The following is a 19,475-nucleotide window of genomic DNA, read 5'->3' as shown; positions in this document are numbered from 1 at the left end:
TCCTCCCGTAGAGCTTCAGGTATATTTCCTCCTGAATATTCCTTCCAGTAGAAAACCCAGTCTGTGTTTTCTCAACTGAGAACTTGAAGCGCCACCTGAGAGACCACTGCTCAACATCTCTGATCGCTTCTTGAACTCTCTCGGCTGTATGGGGAATTTTCCTCCCTCTCTTCCACAGCACCCCGTCATCCGCAAACAATCACTTCCCAATATCTGATCTCACCTGATGAATACATCATCAATCATAACGGAGAACAACAAAAGACTAATCACACTTCCCTGGGGGGGGGGTACCATTATCTACCTCATAACTTTCTCACATGCAACTCACCACACTCACTTGTATTGATCGTCCAAAAAGAAAGTCCTTTATCCAGTTAAAAACCCTTTCTCCAACCCCCATGCTATCCAGTTTGATAAGCAGGCCCCCCTTCTCCATCATATCATAGGCCTTCTCTAAATCAAAGAAAATGGCTACCCCCACCTCCTTATTTGCCTGTGCCTTCCATATGATTGACGAGACCCAGTACAGGATGCATCATTCCCCTGCCTTTCCTGAACCCACTTTGACCTGGTGACATTAGTCCTCCGCTCTCCAGGAAGTACGTCAGCCTTTCTGTTATCCTCCTTTCCATAAGTTTACAGACAGGAGATGTCAACGCTACCGGTCTATAACTTGATGGATTAATAGGGTCTTTCCCTGGTTTCCGTATTTCGTCCTGCCACACGTTATTGTAAAGGCCCAGTACTTTTCCCATGATGGAACACATCTCATCCTTCTCTCCTCTGACCCTGTCTTTCCAACGCTGTCCCTATTCCGTTAGATTATTTGTGCTGTGCACCTTCACAAAAGTCTGAGCTATCATCTCTGCCTTCTCCATGTCTCTCATTGCAACAGTCTACCCACTTTTCAGCACAGGGAGATCCCGATCTCGTCTGACCCCACTCATCCTCTTAATCATCCCCCATACCTCTCCCACAGAAGTAGTCCTTCTTATGTTTCCACAGAAAGTGAGTAGTTTGTTCTTCTAAATAAGAGTCCTTTTAATTTTGTGCTTCGGCCTTTGCATCACTAACTATTCGCCAGGAGGAGACCTGGTGGCACTGAAGAAGCAACCTGGAATTTGAAATGTTGGAGTAAAAACAATTACACACATTTCATGCACAAAATCATACACATTACACATTATTTAAGTACTGTAGCTAAATTGTATTGCCCAAGTGTGAATGCCAGGGTTAAATTGCAAAAACGTTGGGAGATTGAGATTGGAGTTGCATAGCGATGCACATAGTGAGATAGGAGGTGTATAGCAATGCATTCTGACCTATTATGAATCAAAACTGAATAATGTGAGATTTCTATAATATTGTATGGACATTTTAACTATGAAGTGCAGCACTAGGAGTGCAAGTTATTAACAAAGATATATATATATATATATATTATTTTTCAAGGTTACCCCTTCTGTCTGTGTTATTAATCTGACAGCCAAATCGAACGACCACATATTTTGATGACGAAACCAGAAGCACACACACATTTCTCTGACATCAACAAACTTGTGTTGTGGTTGGACTCTTCCAACTAGGCTTGCTGTTATTATTGGGGGAAGATTGCAGCTGAGCTGTGTTGGTAGAACCGTTTTCATGTAGCTAGCTTTATAAATCAAACAGACGTGTGGATTAAGTTTAAGTCAACGGATAGATATTCAAATGCTTGTTTTAATTAGTTCACATCGCCATTGTCAGTTTTCACGTCGAAGAGCATCTTGCACAACACAAGCGTTAGTGATATCTTGGCCTGAAACTCGGGGCCTTGGACTCAAGTAAAGTTCGAAGCGGACTCTAAACTTCTGCTTTCTCAAAGACCGCTATCCGCGGGGCCGGGGCTCTTGTCGCTGGCCCTGTGGATGAGGAAGTGAAGATACAGAATCCACCCAGGTAAATCAGAAACATTTTAGTTAACCGTTACAATTTACAGAAAGAAAGTACCTGACCTATTGATTTGCACGATGTGTGTGTGGCTCACGTCACGTAGCTAACTAGCTACGTATCGGTAGCAAGCAAGTTAATCGTGGAAAACATTTAGCTAGCTAATGTTAACCAGCTAACTCGACAACTTCCCTGTCAGGCGATGTAATCTAACGTTAGCTGTCGTTTGCAAATTGTTAACAAATAATATCAGTTTGCTAGCACAGATGCATGTCTACGTCGATAACCAACTAATACGTTAGCTAGCTGTCAACTTCTGTCATGAACCGACTGGTTAGCTGTGCAAGCTAGTAATTTAGGGTGTCTTGTGTTGATTTGGATCGCAGTGTTTAGCTAGCTAATGACCATAGGCATAGATCCGAATGTTACAGCTCAATTAGCTAGATAACCTTGCATTACTAAATAGCTTGAACGACAGCCTCATATGGGTTCGTTCCATTTGATTTCAATCACTTTTTGACCGCACCCCATTTGGTTTGAATGACACCTTTCTATATTTGCCAATGGTAGAGGTGGTCAGAATGCTAAAACATTTTAGTAGGTAGAGGGGTGCACAAATTTGACCAATTTTGCATACAGGCAATTACACTGTAAGTAACAGTGACGCTGAGACTCAGATTTGTCAGACTCAGAAAGGACTAACGTTAGCTACTTTTAACAATTTCCACTGAACGTTTTACATAAACACATTCACTTGAAAAAACAGTAGATGCAAAGTTTAGTAACAGAATGATGGCACAAACCGTCATTCTGTTACCAAAGTTTACATCTGCACTGTTCTTCAAGTAAATGTGTTTTTGTGAAAATGTAAAAGTAGTCATTGTGCATAAAGTTCAATGGTTTGTTTAGCTTTGTAATTGTTTTTTGTTTGACATTTTAACGTGAAAAAGTTTGTCACACTGTTATTGTGGAATTACACATACACCTACATTGCCAAATAAATCAGACTTTGATACCAATTATTGGTATACAGTATGAAACAAAGTACTGCAAAATCGTGGACATTTTCCTGACAGCCAGAATGTCGAATAAAATTATATTTGAACTTACTCTACCGGTTGCCTGTGTGGTTGGTCTTTCAGCTGCTCACATTTTTTTTGTTAAAATATCCACAGGAAACTATTGTTTACCTAACTTACTGAAGTTGAATTTTCTATAACCTGCCACATGCAAGACCATGAAAAGACCTGTTAGTCTGAATGAGTGCATGTACTTGTGCACGTGCCTTCGGTCATAATCAAACACATTTTGATTGCCACACACACAGACCCATGTTTTGAAGTCTGTTTAATAATACTTTCCTGTTGATATTTTGACCAGCTGAAGGACCAACACCACTGGACAATCGGCAGAGAATGTAATGGAATATAATACAATATAATTTTATTCAACATTTGTTGGCAGAGAATGTAATGTTAATTTCTCTACCATAAGCCGCCTCCAACATCGATTTAGAGAATTTGGCAGTATCTCCAACATGGTGGGGATATGGTATGGGCAGGCATAAGCTACGGAAAATGAACACAATTGCATTTGATTGGCAATTTGAATACACAAAAATACCGCTACGAGATCCCGAGGCCCATTTTTAAATGTTTTATTGAAAGGTATATGTCACCAACAGATGCATATCTGTATTCCCAGTCATGTGAAATATATAGATTATGGCCTGATGAATTTCTACTGCACAAAATATAAACCCAACACGCAACAATTTCTAAGATTTTACTTAGTTACAGTTCATATAAGGAAATCAGTTAATTGAAATAAATTCATTAGGCCCTAATCTATGGACTTTTTATCAGCTAGTCCGGATGGCCGGTCTCAGACGATCACGCAGTTGAAGAAGCTGGATGTGGTGGTCCTGGGCTGGCGTGATTACACGTGGTGTGCAGTTGTGAGGCTGGTTGGATGTACTGCCAAATTCTCTAAAATGATGGAGGTGGCTTTTGGTAGAGAAATGAACATTAAATTCTCTGGTAATAGCTCTGGTTGACATTCATGCAGTCAGCATGCCAATTGCATGGTCCTTCAACTTGAGAAATCTGTGGCGTTGTGACAAAACTGGTCACACCTGTCAGGTGGATGGATTATCTTCGCAAAGGTTATCTTCGCAAAGGAGAAATGCTCACTAACAAGGATGTAAACAAATTTGTGCACAACATTTGAGGTAAATGTTTTTTGTGCGTATGGAACATTTCTGGGATATTTTATTTCAGCTCATGAAACATATAACCAACACTTAACATGTTGCGTTTATATTTTTGTTCAGTATATTTCAATTGACTGATTTCCTCATATGAGCTGCAACTCAGTAAAAGCTTAGAAATTGTTGCATGTTGCTATTTTTTTGTTTGTTGCATATTTAGAAATGTCTTAATTTTGAATGAAAAAGTAAAAATATTTTTAACCTTGAACATCAATGATCAAAAAACCAAGTAAAATCTGATTTTATAAAAACAACATTTTCACATATGTTGTAGCTTAGACCCTATTTTACATTTGAGGTGTTTGTGTTGTGCCTGCCATCGGTTGATACACAGAATACTTTTGAATACAGGGTGGGTGTCATGTCAATCATAGATATATAATTCATACCCCTTCAGACCACTGCAATTTAATTGGTGCATCATTGGCATTTAAATTGAAATGACATTTTACTTCCATTTACTGCCACAAAGATGGCAGCTGGTCCACCCACCGTCGAATGTCAACTTAAATGGCAATGTCGGTTCTATTATCTATATTTCTGTGATTTCAATAGGTTTCCTATGGAGGACTGACGGTATAATTTAAAACAAATGATATTTCCATTAAAGTCAACATTCTTTGATGTGTGGACCTCCAATCATCTTTCTGCTACCATTTTGAAAGTTGAAAATAAAATGTTATTCCCATTTTAGTACATTTATCACACCCACCCTGTATTCAAGAGCATGCTGTGTCTCAACTGATGGCGGGCACAACACAAACATCACAGATGATGTCAAATAGGGTGTAAAATACACGTTTTTAGATAATTGACGTTAAAGCGCGTACATTTTTATTAAACTAGTTTGACAACCTTGTTTGTAAGCTTTAAAATGTATATCAAACTGAACCGTTTATCTTTTCCGGTGATGAAGACATGGATGTCTCATGGTAGGGTGGGGGTGTGCAAAATGTGTCATCTTTAAGCACCTTGATCTCCTAAATGTTTTGGCATTCAGGTCCAAAAAGTAACTTTCTGACCACTTCGACCATGGGCAAATTATGTGTAGAAAGTTTCATTCAAATGAAAAAAAGTGCGGTAACAAAGTGAATGAAATCAAATGGCACGACCCAATGTAAACCATATTTAGCTAGAAATGCAGAATGATTCTAGTGTGAATCAGTTTGCTAGTGAGTGACTCATTCTGTTTGTGTGCAATACTCAGATTTTACAGGAGAAAGGAACCCCTTTTGATGGGAGAATCCTCTATCCTGGACTCCTGGGTGAATCAACGTGTCAAAATGAGTATGTGTACATCCTCCCACACACTTTCTCCCAACACATAGACACAGTTGTAATACATCGGAACTGTCATGACACTAGGCCATATTTGATCATTTAAGGTGCCCTGGGAATGCTTTGCAATACTCTCGGTTCCGTGGCTAAGAACGGTACATCAAACAACAGAGAATGTTCTATGGCTTCTATTCTGTGTTTTCTGTTCTGAGCTTTCTACCTGCCCCAAACAGATGAACAGGAGGCGCTGAACTCTATAATGCAGGACCTGGCCGAACTGCACCGCTCTAGCCGCCCTGCCATGACCCTATCTGACCTGGGAAAACCCAAGGCCTCTTCACCCAAAAATCAGGTCTGTCCACTTGCCTCCACTTGGCACTCATCAGAGAACAGTCTCAATTAAATGAATGGCATTTCTCTTTCTCATCCCCTTTCCTCTCATGAATGCTGGTGTGTGTGTTTTACAGAACGATGTGCGAGTGAAGTTTGAGTTCAAAGGGGAGAAGAGGATCTTGCAGTTCTTTCGCCCAGTCAGGCTGGATGACCTGGGGAACAAAGCCAAAGTGGCCTTCGGTCAGGCCATGGACCTGCATTACACCAACAATGAGGTACTTATCACGATAACATCATCACCAAGTCACAGTGGGGCTGGGCGGTATACCGTATTTTACGATGTACTGGTGTTGATGCACCGACTAGTTTGGGTTTTTAACCTTACCTTCTATAACGGTATTTGAATGTTTGGTTTGTGATACGCCGTGTGTAACGTCCGTTATAGTTCGCTACTTGAGTCGTCTCTCTCCATGCCGCTTTCCACACAGACCTAGCCCCTGCCCCTGAAGGAGCGCATTTGTTGTTCCTCGACCACAAGACACTTGCATGTGTGTTTCTTTTGTTCATAATAATACTACAATAAAATGCAAAAAACGAATACAATAAACCGTGAGACACTTGTGTTCAGTCTGCATGGTCAATGCTGCATGGTCAACATCAATGATGTTGATGACAGCTATGATGTTTTCACTTTGCTTCTTAATATAAATCCACTAGTGTTCTATAATCACACCATTAGTTTGTGTTTCTTACATCTGCAAACAGCTAGTTTGTCTTTTGTTAGCAAGTTGGGCCTACATCGTGTTTGCCGCTAATGGCTAGTTAGCTGGCCAGTACATTTATTGTGTTTGCAGCTAATGGCTAGTTAGCTGGCCAGTACATTTATTGTGTTTGCCGCTAATGGCTAGTTAGCTGGCCAGTACATTTATTGTGTTTGCCGCTAATGGCTAGTTATCTGGCCAGTACATTTATTGTTTTTGCCGCTAATGGCTAGTTATCTGGCCAGTACATTTATTGTGTTTGCCGCTAATGGCTAGTTAGCTGGCCAGTACATTTATTGTGTTTGCCGCTAATGGCTAGATCTCAAATGAGTGCAGGAAATGCAGAAATGGATTAAAATGCAGGAAATGATTTTGGGTTGAATTGAACAGTATAAAAAAGTCAGATTGGAGAAAAACAAATTGAAATCACTTAGAATGTATGTGTTGCCACTCTAGGGTCATAAAGCAAATGTAGAACTTTTATTGTTCATAACATAAAATACCTTCATACCGTCCAATATTCTTTTAAATACCGTGATATGATATTTGGGCCATACAGCCCAGCCCCTAGTCACAATGTTGATCTCTGGCAGTCAAATAAGCACCAAAAGCCAATCATCAACACGTGTGAGCGAGAGAATGAATTGTTCTGTTAGAAACTACCAACACCTTTCTTTTCTATTTCACTCCCTTCTCTTGCTGCCGTTTCTTCCTCTTCTTCCAAGCTGATCTGTCTGTTTCCCTCTCTGTGGTTCTCTCCCCTCCTCCCTCCCAGCTGGTGATTCCTCTGACCACTCAGGATGACCTGGACAAGGCCGTGGAGCTGCTAGATCGCAGCGTCCACATGAAGAGCCTGAAGATCCTCCTGGTGCTCCAGGCCTCCTCTCAGGTTAGGACCACAGAGTTGGGAGTGCTGATCTAGGATCAGTTGAGCCTTTTGGATAATAATGAATAAGATTACGCGGACAGATCCTAAATCATTACTTTTACTCTGAGAAGCTTGGCAGATATGGGCCCAGATCACAGCACAGTGACTGTAGGGAATCGCACACAATCCATAGCATACTACTGTACTGGCTGATTGACCCATCAACAGCTCACTATGTTCAGCACACTTTCTTGAGTATTTACTTGAATAAATCATCATGAGACCTTTGTTTAAGCTGACATAAAAGCATTGTTTTATTCTGTAAAAGAAACGGTTGTATAGTAAAACTGTTTTGATATGGATGGATGGTGTTTAATTTCTCCTCTCAGACCTCCACGTCCAGCATGGACCTGCTGCCCCCACACGAAGACCTGGACAACACCCGCTTCAGGGCCACAGACAATAAAAGCATGCTGGCTTTGATAGGTGGGTCATCAACTCTGTGGTGTTTTCAATGACAACTATATCTGTGTGTGTAATTCATTTAATTAAATCTCTGAAATTGTCCTTCTAGTAAATACTTTTTCTTTCTTTCTTTCTTTCTTTCTTTCTTTCTTTCTTTCTTTCTTTCTTTCTTTCTTTCTTTCTTTCTTTCTTTCTCCAAATCCATTTGCTTCATGGCATTAGACGCATCCAAAACACCTTATATTTCACCACCAGTCTAGTAGTAAGTCTTCAGCTAGAAATGTGTGTAATTGTCTTTCATCCAGGGTCTCACTCCGGGGACCGCAGCTCTCCCCCTCCAGGCTACATTCCCGATGCCCTCCAGCAGGTGGCCAGAAACGGCTCCTTCACCAGCATTAACAGCGAGGGAGAGTTCATTCCAGAAAGCATGGACCAGGTAACCTCACCTATAGAGATGGATAGAGGACTCTCTAGCCATCTAACCCGCTTTAGCATTGACATTGACATTTAGGGCTTCCACCATTTTTAAAGTAGTCAACTGTTTGGGGATTCCTATGGGTTGGGAGCGATCAGCCACTAATAAGAGCATTGTCTTCTTCAAATTGGGTTGCCTATGGTTTGTAAATGGCTTTTAAACTGCGTCACCGCCATCAATTGGCTATAATAAATGAATGACACACACAATTTTGTCCAGGACTCCAGCACGGCATGTGGCGGTAAATCACAAATATTAGCTTCTCTCTTTTTTTTTTTATACACAAAAGACAAAAATGGACTACTTTAAAATGGAGATGGCCTCAATGGTGATGCCCATGCTGTCACAGTCGCCATAATGGTACAGCTACAAAGATGAGTCCTCTATCTAGCTCTATGACCTCACCTCAGAGACTGGGGATAGAGACAGTGGCCCAGATCAGGAACAGTCATACCAAGGCCTAGTCCCAACACTCTTGCCTACTCGTAACTGTCCTTCATTACCACTGTTATGATCATTTGAATTAACATGTTCAGAGTATGACAAATGACAGCAGAGTCACAAACTCAATCTCTCCTTTCTAGATGCTGGACCCTCTGTCAATGAGCAGTCCAGAGAACTCCGCATCGGGGAGTTGTCCCTCACTGGACAGCCCACTGGACAGGTGAGTCGTGGACATACAGCTAAGAACCACATAGCCAGCATGCATTGTGGTAACCTTCAACATTTCACCTTCTGAATCGAACCGTTTTTTAAAACATGTGTTCGCCCTGTATTTCCTTGCAGTGATAACTATCCTAAGTCCCGTATGCCCCGAGCCCAGAGCTACCCAGACAACCACCAAGTTTACCCAGAGTATGATATTCCAGTGTTTGAGAAGTCGGGGAAAGGGGGCACTTACCCACGGCGATACCACATTTCCTTTGGCCTTCAGGACTACAGTGATGGTAAAGGAACAAGCAAAAACACACCCTCTCTAAAACAAAAGTCAGTCAATTCAACCTTAAATCCGGGTGTCCCAATTCTTTATTTTTAGAGTATCACAGAAAACTATTGTTGTTTACCTTCATTCTCCCTCTCCCATCCTCCCCTGCAGGGCGTAAGACGTTCCCTCGAGCGAGGCGGACCCAGGTCCACGGTTTCCATTCCCCGGTCAGTTTCAGCCCCACAGAGCAGTCTCCCAGCACCAGCAGTGGCAGCAGCATATTCACCCCAGACCTGGAGGAGCCCGGGGGTCGCAGACGCAGGGGCAGCGACATCGAGCCCAACCCCACCCTCTCCGTTATGGACATCAGCCCACCCAGCCGCTGTGAGTAGAGCTGGATGGAGGGAGACAATAGGGAGGGAAAGGAGAAATTGAGAATGGAGAGAAGAATACAGATGTGGGGGTGGAAGGATGGCAGAAAGTTCAGCTGGAAGGATAGCTGGTCTGACCGTGTAGCTGCTAAGCACTTTTGCAACCAGTCTTATAAACGCACACAAATGACCTATTTTGATTTTCCCCCATGTCTGTCCAGCTCCACGTGCCCCTACTAACTGGCGGCTAGGTAAGCTGCTGGGTCAGGGTGCGTTTGGCCGGGTCTTCCTGTGCTACGATGCAGACACTGGCAGAGAGCTGGCTGTTAAACAAGTCCAGTTTGACCCAGAGAGTCCCGAGACCAGCAAGGTAAGTGGAACAGAGATTGTGTGTGGTCGAGAGTTGTGTACGCTGTGTACTCAACATATCTTGTCTATCTGCAGGAGGTAAGTGCCCTGGAGTGTGAGATCCAGTTACTGAAGAACTTGTGCCATGAACGGATCGTCCAGTACTACGGCTGTCTACGAGACTCCAACGAGAGAACTCTGTCCATCTTTATGGAGTACATGCCCGGGGTAAGTGTATAGTGTGTGTGTAGTGTACAGTGGGGCAAAAAAGTATTTAGTCAGCCACCAATTGTGCAAGTTCTCCCACTTAAAAAGATGAGAGAGGCCTGTAATTTTCATCATAGGTACACTTCAACTATGACAGACAAAATGAGGGAAAAAAATCCAGAAAATCACTTTGTAGGATTTTTTTATGAATTTATTTGCAAATTATGGTGAAAAATAAGTATTTGGTCACCTACAAACAAGCAAGATTTCTGGCTCTCACAGACCTGTAACTTCTTCTTTAAGAGGCTCCTCTGTCCTCCACTCGTTACCTGTATTAATGGCACCTGTTTGAACTTGTTATCAGTATAAAAGCCCACAACCTCAAACAGTCACACTCCAAACTCCACTATGGCCAAGACCAAAGAGCTGTCAAAGGACACCAGAAACTAAATTGTAGACCTGCACCGGGCTGGGAAGACTGAATCTGCAATAGGTAAGCATCTTGGTTTGAAGAAATCAACTGTGGGAGCAATTATTAGGAAATGGAAGACATACAAGACCACTGATAATCTCCCTCGATCTGGGGCTCCACGCAAGATCTCACCCCGTGGGGTCAAAATTATCACAAGGTGAGCAAAATGATCACACGGTGAGCAAAAATCCCAGATCCACACAGGGGGACCTAGTGAATGACTTGCAGAGAGCTGGGACCAAAGTAACAAAGCCTACCATCAGCAAGGGCATTGAAGATGAAACGTGGCTGGGTCTTTCAGCATGACAATGATCCCAAACACACCGCCCGGGCAACGAAGGAGTGGCTTCGTAAGAAGCATTTCAAGGTCCTGGAGTGGCCTAGCCAGTCTCCAGATCTCAACCCCATAGAAAGTCTTTGGAGGGAGTTGAAAGTCCGTGTTGCCCAGCAATAGCCCCAAAACATCACTGCTCTAGAGGAGATCTGCATGGAGGAATGGGCCAAAATACCAGCAACAGTGTGTGAAAATCTTGTGAAAACTTACAGAAAACGTTTGACCTCTGTCATTGCCAACAAAGGGTATATAACAAAGTATTGAGAAACTTTTGTTATTGACCAAATACTTATTTTCCACCATAATTTGCAAATCAATTCATTCAAAATCCTACAATGTGATTTTGTGGATTTTTATTTTTCTCATTTTGTCTGTCATAGTTGAAGTGTACCTATGATGAAAATTACAGGCCTCTCATCTTTTTAAGTGGGAGAACTTACACAATTGGTGGCTGACTAAATACTTTTTTTGCCCCACTGTATATGTTTGAATAACTGAACTTAGACCAACTCAAACCTGTCTCCGTCCACCAGTGTGGCGACGTAGGCTGCGTTCCAGGTTGTATTTGTTTCAGTGAAGTTTCACTGCTGATCGGCGCGACGCTGCTTCAGTAAAGATGACCTGGAATGGACCCGCGGGTTGCTTGCACTCTCATATGGTCACCCTCTGTCCCCAGGGCTCCATCAAAGACCAGCTGAAGTCGTACGGGGCCTTGACGGAAAACGTGACGCGTCGATACACCCGTCAGATCCTGGAGGGAGTGTCCTACCTACACAGCAACATGATCGTCCACAGAGACATCAAAGGTGCAGAATGAGAGAGGGATAAATGGATGGAATATTGGAGTACAATGTTGCTGGATTCTGATAGGAAGAACCATTATGACTCATAGAGTTCTCATGTTCATGTCGTGCTTATGACAGAATGTTGATGGATATTGAGGGGAACGTTGCTGTAACTCAAGCAGTGACTTCTGGGTAATGTAGTTTCTTATCAGAGAATGTACCTAAACCACCTCCTTACCTCTTCCTGTCCCTCCCCCTTTTTCCTCCATCTTTCTCTCCAGGGGCCAACATTCTGCGGGACTCTGTGGGAAACGTGAAGCTGGGGGACTTTGGGGCGAGCAGGCGGCTACAGACCATCTGTCTGTCAGGAACTGGGATCAAGTCAGTGACTGGTACTCCCTACTGGATGAGCCCAGAGGTGATCAGTGGAGAGGGCTATGGCAGGAAGGCTGATATCTGGTAAGACTGATTATTACTGAGGCAGAGTTATCAGCAAAATAGTTTCCACCTCGTCTCCTTCTCTTTCAAACCACTGGCTGAGACTTAAATCCCACATGCAGTCTTTGTAAAAAGAAAAAAAAAAAAAAAAAGTCATCACTGTTTATTTAATTAAAATAACTCTTCTTTTTTTTTTAAATCATTTATTTCCCTGAGCCTCCTTTCGCCCTTGCTCTGTCTGATCTTGTGGGTGTTAGGGAACAAACATTTGAAGATATTTATATAGACAGCCCTGATTGGCTAATAGGATGGTCTAGAGCCCACCCCCTTACCCAGATGAACTGTCATTGGTCTATTATAATCAGATCCCATTGTCATAATGTGGGCCGAAAGTTCCATCCCACCTGAACAGGCTGAAATTCCAGCCATTTTTTTCAAACTGCTCTTACACCAAAGCTCATCACAATTTGTACAGTTTCAGACTGTTATTTTGACCTCATATTGTGGAAATATCATAACCAAACTGCACCGTTAAGAGGTTTCGACCATATGATTTCCAATGAAGTCTCTTTAATTAGTGCTCAGAAAGGAGAGGGGATCTGGTAGACGAGTGTAACAGCCACTGAGAAAGTGTCTCCCTTTTTTTGCAATGTAAATCTTGGTGAGATGAGAACCAATAACGATCTTGATGTGTTGAGGGGATTGTGGGAGGCTGGTAGGAGGGGCTACAGGAGGACGAGCTCATTTTAATGTCTGGACTGGAATTAATGGAACGGAGTTTCCATATGTTGGATGTGTTTGGTACCAATCCATTGATTCCATTCCAGCCGTTACAGTGAGACCGTCCTCCTATAGCTCCTCCATGTCATGTCAACTGTTGATGATGATGTTGGCTAATGTCAGTGGTGTCCTCTCCAGGAGTGTGGGTTGCACGGTGGTGGAGATGCTAACCCAGCGGCCCCCCTGGGCCGAGTTCGAGGCCATGGCGGCCATCTTTAAGATCGCCACCCAGCCCACCAACCCCTCGCTGCCCGTCCACGTCTCTGACCACGGCCGCGACTTCCTCAAGCGCATCTTCGTGGAAACCAAGCTGAGGCCCTCGGCCGACGACCTTCTGAGGCACATCTTTGTTCACTAGCCCCTTCCCCCTGACCCCTGAACTGCCAGAGATGGCCTTAGATGATTCGCTGTCACTCCCCCTGACTCCGCCCTCCCAGCGCCAGACGGAAAACCCCCATTGGACCAGAGAGGACTTGGTGGGAGGTATCCATCTGGTGATTGGATGAGGTGGGTAGCGGTGGGGACTACAACTCCTGCGTCTCTGTTTTTAGGAGACTGGCAAGGAGGAATTAATGAATGAACTCATTTAGAGAAAGAAAGTTGCACCTTAATTTCAGAAATAGGGTAAGTTTCCCAACCAAGATGACAAAATAACCTTTTTTGAAAATGTTTTTATGATTAATATCTCCTGCTTTTGATTGTGGAGTAGGACTCAGTCACTCTGTGCTTCAGCTCACTGAGTCTACGTCGGTGATTCTGATCTGGACCTTAGTGGAGATTTGAGGTGATGATCATGATAATCTGGGCCACGTTTAATAGGCAAATGTTGTGGAACATTGCAGATAGAAATGGCATTATTAGAGCCGAAACGATTCCTTACTCTACACGTCTTAGAGGCAGGTTTGTTCTATATGCTATATCGATCTGAACGTCGCACAACGTCGTGTCCTGCTGAACGCACCCTTGGTGGTTAGTGTGGTCCTGACTCGACCCAGAATGTACAGCAGAAAACCCATAGCACGCTGGTATCGAATCCGCAACCAGAACACCGGGTGAGGAGAACACTCCTACCCCCCCACACACACTTCTTGTCACACTGCTGCCTATGTTGCTCCCCCCTCACTTGCACATTCAGTCTGTGTAGAACATCCACAACTCAACGGTTCTTCTTATTTATACTGTAGACATTCTATGATAAAAAATAATCATTTTGTTGCTTGGATCCCTCGCTTTACTTCAGTCTGTCCTGCGACTATTGTGAGTGTGTCTGTCTTGTCTGCTGTGTCAGTCAGGTCGCCTGTCTGTCAGGGTCTGTTGTCAAATCCCCTCCCAGTCTTTTGTTCTTTGCCGTGTGCCTTTTTAGCCGTGTAGGAACATGTCTTTGGTTGAAACGTTTTCGCTACGCATCAGACAGGTACCAGCCTATTTACGGTTCGGATCATATCCAAGTGTTTTTATCAGTGTGGTTCAGCCAGTGGTGCGCCGAATTGGTCTGCTCGCTCTGATCTGCCTTTTTTCTCTCTGTATCAGACTGGTGTTAGATCAGTTTTGGCACTGTTTTCTGCCTTCTCCTCGCCAGGGGTCATAGGTCTCTTACTGACCCCAGATCAGATACAATCGAGACACACCAAAGCAGAAACCTAGAGTGCTCATCATAATGGGTTTGGTGCTTCAGTTCTTAACAGAAATACATCGGAGCTCTGTGATTGGCCGTGTTGTACTGATGCCAGTTGATTGCTCAAAGTTTAGGCAGGCCTTAGTTGATTGGTAAAATGTACATTATGGCATTTTAAAACAGGAAGAGTGGAGAACCGCTAGCCAATTAGGATGCTTGTTACTCAGTTGTAGGCATACTGTATGTTATTATCAGGTACTACTTTGCGCTGAAGCACTCTCTACGTTAGCCAGTTTACACCTTGACTAAGATACTACTGCACTGAACAGTACTCAGCAAAAAGCTCTGCAATTATACCAATATCAATACTCGACAGTGCTGGTGAATACTCAGTTATACTCCACAGTGTTGGACACCATCTGGTACTATTGTGCCCTCTTGCCCTGCTATGCCTTGGGAAAGAAAGTACTGGTATGTTGTAGTAGTATGTGCTGTGTCATGTCTCCTCTCAAACACTCCTTTGGCGCACACACACACACACACACACACACACCAGAGCAGTTTTCAGTATGTTTCAGTTGGGGATGGGCTCGATGACTCGATTCTAGATTTGCATTGGAAATTTGCAAATGCAACTATTTAGCAGGTTCAAATGACATTTCAAACTTTAAGATGTGTTTTATTGTTTGGAGTGTGTCAAGTGCACTGAAAATATAGCGTTAAAAAAACATGAATTGAAGCAATCGATGGCATACTGCAAACTTGTTTTGCCTTCAGCCCTGTTTTGTGTTTGAATGCCAGTACACACAATAATTTGCATGAGAGTACTCAGACATTTCTTTTCAATGTCCATCCCTAGTTTCAGTGCTGTACTCAGCCACACCTCAACATTACTAACAAGTAGACTTATCAAAAATCACAGCCGTGCCAACTGTTTTGTGCTGCCAGGTACAGAGAATGTCAGATATATATTTGACCCATATTTTCTAGATGCAGTAGGATAGGTGTTAATTTCATGATGGAAGTGGTTGTCTATTTGACTCCAAGGGGTGGCGTTGTCATTGCCTGTAAGCTAACCCATAGGTACTCAAGGTATGGAAACACAAGCTCTTTTGTGTGAGGGGTTCGGGAAACCTACTGATCAACTAGCCTGAAAAATGATGGAGCATTTCTCCCATCATCGCCTAGGCACTTTCTCCCCTTAACCGTAGCACCACAAGTGACTAAGTCCGGTCTCTCTCGCGCGCTGAAGAAGTGCTGGTTAAGAAAAATAAAGGTTATTGACTCTTGTTTTCTTTTAGTCTGAGAAGCAAAATGGCGACCCGTGAGTGTTATCATCAGCTAAGCTGGTCCCCAAGAAGTTAGACCCCTTCCTTACCCTCCTGCATTGCGTTGCCTGTAAAAAATGTAACTGAACATTTCCATTAGCACTGGGACTCGCTGAGATCAACTCTCACCAGAAATGAGGACCGCATATGCACTATTTAAAACTGGTACATAATGCGTTCCCTACCGCTCGCTTCTTCAAGGTTACTCATTGGGACGATGGACTTCTACTCTGTTGAGCATAGTCTGTCTTGTGTTTCTGTTGTTAGCGATGACCTTTTTTGCACATTTTTTGAGACTATACAGATTTTTTACACTGATTGTAATACTTTTGCTTCTGTGTGTGTGTGCATGTGCGTGCGCACGTGTTGTATGTGATTGACTCCGTGTGGTTGTGTTGCACAAGGATCTTACAGTCAGGAATGTAATGTTTCATTCTCACCACCAGGTGGCCTCACACTCCCCTGTTGAAATGAGAAGTCAAGTCTATTCTAACTCTGAACACAGACTGGGTGGCTGTCCTCCACTTGGTTTAATTACACCTCCCCACTCAGAGGGACTGTTAGTTAGTGATGGTAGACGAGGCCTGAATCGCAAACCAATCAATCCCTAGCCCCTGCTCCCTACTTGTGTAGATCTGAGAGGATTGGACAGGTGGGTTTGGGATTCGGGCAAGACTATTAAAGTAATAGGCAGTGAACTGAAATACGGTATGATAAGTCACCACATGGTATTCCCCTGCTTCTTGAAAACCAACAAGATACAAACGAACTACACCAATATGGTACAATATGTGCTTTTTATAAGCCACTGCTGCCACTCCAAGGTGCTGTAAGCACTTCTCTCGTGTGTGTGTGTGTGTGACTGTGTGCGCGACTGTGTCTGTACTGCAATTTGTGCTCAAAGGACACTGGGGGCGGCCAAAATGCCTTGCGCATTCAGACTGTAAAAAAAAAAAAGATAGAATTGAAGAAGAATAAAAAATGTACAAATGTATACATTTGAAAAATGTACCCCTTTTTAAAAAGAAAGATTACACTTATATCCCTCACATTTGTTTTCTGTGTATTGTAAAAGAAGCCATGTTTATAATTCCATTTGGTTTGTGACCAATAAGCCTGTTTATATCAGAACTGTATATCAGTGGTATGCATCATTTTTTAATATATATTTTTATTTTTTATTTTTAAATGGGAGATTTTATGCATGGTTGGATCCTGAGGAGAGGTACAATGGTGGCAAGAGCCCCATTGGCTTTAGCCTGAGTGCCAGTCTGTGCCATCATGCTAATTCCATGACACTCATTGTTTTGACTTGTCAAATAACAGCAATGGAGTAAACAAGAACAGATCTGGGTCCAGGCTAAGGCCTATTGGCTCCTCTAAATGAATGCTGAAGAGAGGAGACCTCTTGATGGAAAAGGGTTGGGAGAGACTGTCAGTCTGTTGGCACTTTGATGTGTTAATAATTATGATGACAATGAAAATAATAAAATATATTTATTTCACCTGTTTTTCTAAGATTTACTTCTTTTTTTACCCCCCCCCCCCCCCTCCCCACACACAAAAAAATATTGAACCTGTTTTGTGTGTGAGATTTGTGAGCACAGTAGATTATTTTGTAAAGGCAGTTTGGACAGGCCTACTACAGGTCTGATTGCATTGTGCAAGCCTTTTAGGATGGGCATGTTGTTGACAGGCAAGTATAAGCAGTTTTTCCAGTAATGGACAACAGTGAAACGTAATAGTTTATCAAACTGTATTGTTGTCGTCTTGGCTCCATGTGAAGTGTATGAGCTATTAGCAGTGTTTCCCAGACTGTCCTGGGTGCCTCGAGGGGTGCATGTTTGTTTTTCTTTCCTAGCTCTACACAGCTAATTCAAATGAACTCATTTAAGATTTTATTTATTTTATTTATTTATTTAACCTTTATTTAACCAGGTAGGCAAGTTGAGAACAAGTTCTCATTTACAATTGCGACCTGGCCAAGATAAAGCAAAGCAGTTCGACAGATACAACAACACAGAGTTACACATGGAGTAAAACAAACATACAGTCAATAATAAAGTATAAACAAGTCTATATACAATGTGAGCAAATGAGGTGAGAAGGGAGGTAAAGGCAAAAAAAGGCCTTGGTGGCAAGGTAAATACAATATAGCAAGTAAAACACTGGAATGGTAGTTTTGCAATGGAAGAATGTGCAAAGTAGAAATAAAAATAATGGGGTGCAAAGGAGCAAAATAAATAAATAAATTAAATACAGTTGGGAAAGAGGTAGTTGATAGGGCTAAATTATATGTGGGCTATGTACAGGTGCAGTAATCTGTGAGCTGCTCTGACAGTTGGTGCTTAAAGCTAGTGAGGGAGATAAGAGTTTCCAGTTTCAGAGATTTTTGTAGTTCGTTCCAGTCATTGGCAGCAGAGAACTGGAAAGAGAGGCGGCCAAAGAAAGAATTGGTTTTGGGGGTGACTAGAGAGATATACCTGCTGGAGCGTGTGCTACAGGTGGGAGATGCTATGGTGACCAGCGAGCTGAGATAAGGGGGGACTTTACCTAGCAGGGTCTTGTAGATGACATGGAGCCAGTGGGTTTGGCGACGAGTATGAAGCGAGGGCCAGCCAACGAGAGCGTACAGGTCGCAATGGTGGGTAGTGTATGGGGCTTTGGTGACAAAACGGATTGCACTGTGATAGACTGCATCCAGTTTGTTGAGTAGGGTATTGGAGGCTATTTTGTAAATTACATCGCCAAAGTCGAGGATTGGTAGGATGGTCAGTTTTACAAGGGTATGTTTGGCAGCATGAGTGAAGGATGCTTTGTTGCGAAATAGGAAGCCAATTCTAGATTTAACTTTGGATTGGAGATGTTTGATATGGGTCTGGAAGGAGAGTTTACAGTCTAACCAGACACCTAAGTATTTGTAGTTGTCCACGTATTCTAAGTCAGAGCCGTCCAGAGTAGTGATGTTGGACAGGCGGGTAGGTGCAGGTAGTGATCGGTTGAAGAGCATGCATTTAGTTTTACTTGTATTTAAGAGCAGTTGGAGGCCACGGAAGGAGAGTTGTATGGCATTGAAGCTTGCCTGGAGGGTTGTTAACACAGTGTCCAAAGAAGGGCCGGAAGTATACAGAATGGTGTCGTCTGCGTAGAGGTGGATCAGAGACTCACCAGCAGCAAGAGCGACCTCATTGATGTATACAGAGAAGAGAGTCGGTCCAAGAATTGAACCCTGTGGCACCCCCATAGAGACTGCCAGAGGTCCGGACAACAGACCCTCAGATTTGACACACTGAACTCTATCAGAGAAGTAGTTGGTGAACCAGGCGAGGCAATCATTTGAGAAACCAAGGCTGTTGAGTCTGCCGATGAGGATGTGGTGATTGACAGAGTCGAAAGCCTTGGCCAGATCAATGAATACGGCTGCACAGTAATGTTTCTTATCGATGGCGGTTAAGATATCGTTTAGGACCTTGAGCGTGGCTGAGGTGCAC

At 43.0% G+C, this 19,475-nt stretch overlaps 1 protein-coding gene across 1 annotated transcript; it reads left to right on the top strand.

Annotated features, from left to right (window-relative positions):
* Positions 1 to 1,527: 1,527 nt before the first annotated feature.
* Positions 1,528 to 17,489, top strand: LOC110495870 (mitogen-activated protein kinase kinase kinase 2). Its single transcript, XM_021571367.2, has 15 exons — positions 1,528 to 1,941; positions 5,409 to 5,488; positions 5,713 to 5,831; positions 5,947 to 6,087; positions 7,349 to 7,462; positions 7,831 to 7,927; positions 8,212 to 8,342; positions 8,966 to 9,045; positions 9,168 to 9,328; positions 9,478 to 9,690; positions 9,899 to 10,047; positions 10,122 to 10,253; positions 11,715 to 11,844; positions 12,105 to 12,282; positions 13,180 to 17,489. Exons 2-15 carry the CDS (start codon positions 5,437 to 5,439, stop codon positions 13,397 to 13,399), a joined length of 1,917 nt encoding a protein of 638 aa, XP_021427042.1. The 5' UTR covers positions 1,528 to 1,941; positions 5,409 to 5,436; the 3' UTR covers positions 13,400 to 17,489.
* Positions 17,490 to 19,475: the final 1,986 nt, after the last annotated feature.

This window comes from Oncorhynchus mykiss, chromosome 18 (genome assembly GCF_013265735.2).
Source record: "Oncorhynchus mykiss isolate Arlee chromosome 18, USDA_OmykA_1.1, whole genome shotgun sequence".
In the NCBI taxonomy this organism is placed as follows: Eukaryota; Metazoa; Chordata; class Actinopteri; order Salmoniformes; family Salmonidae; genus Oncorhynchus; species Oncorhynchus mykiss.
The sequence above is the reverse complement of the archived record's forward strand: the minus strand, read 5'-3'. Positions and strand labels throughout refer to the sequence as shown.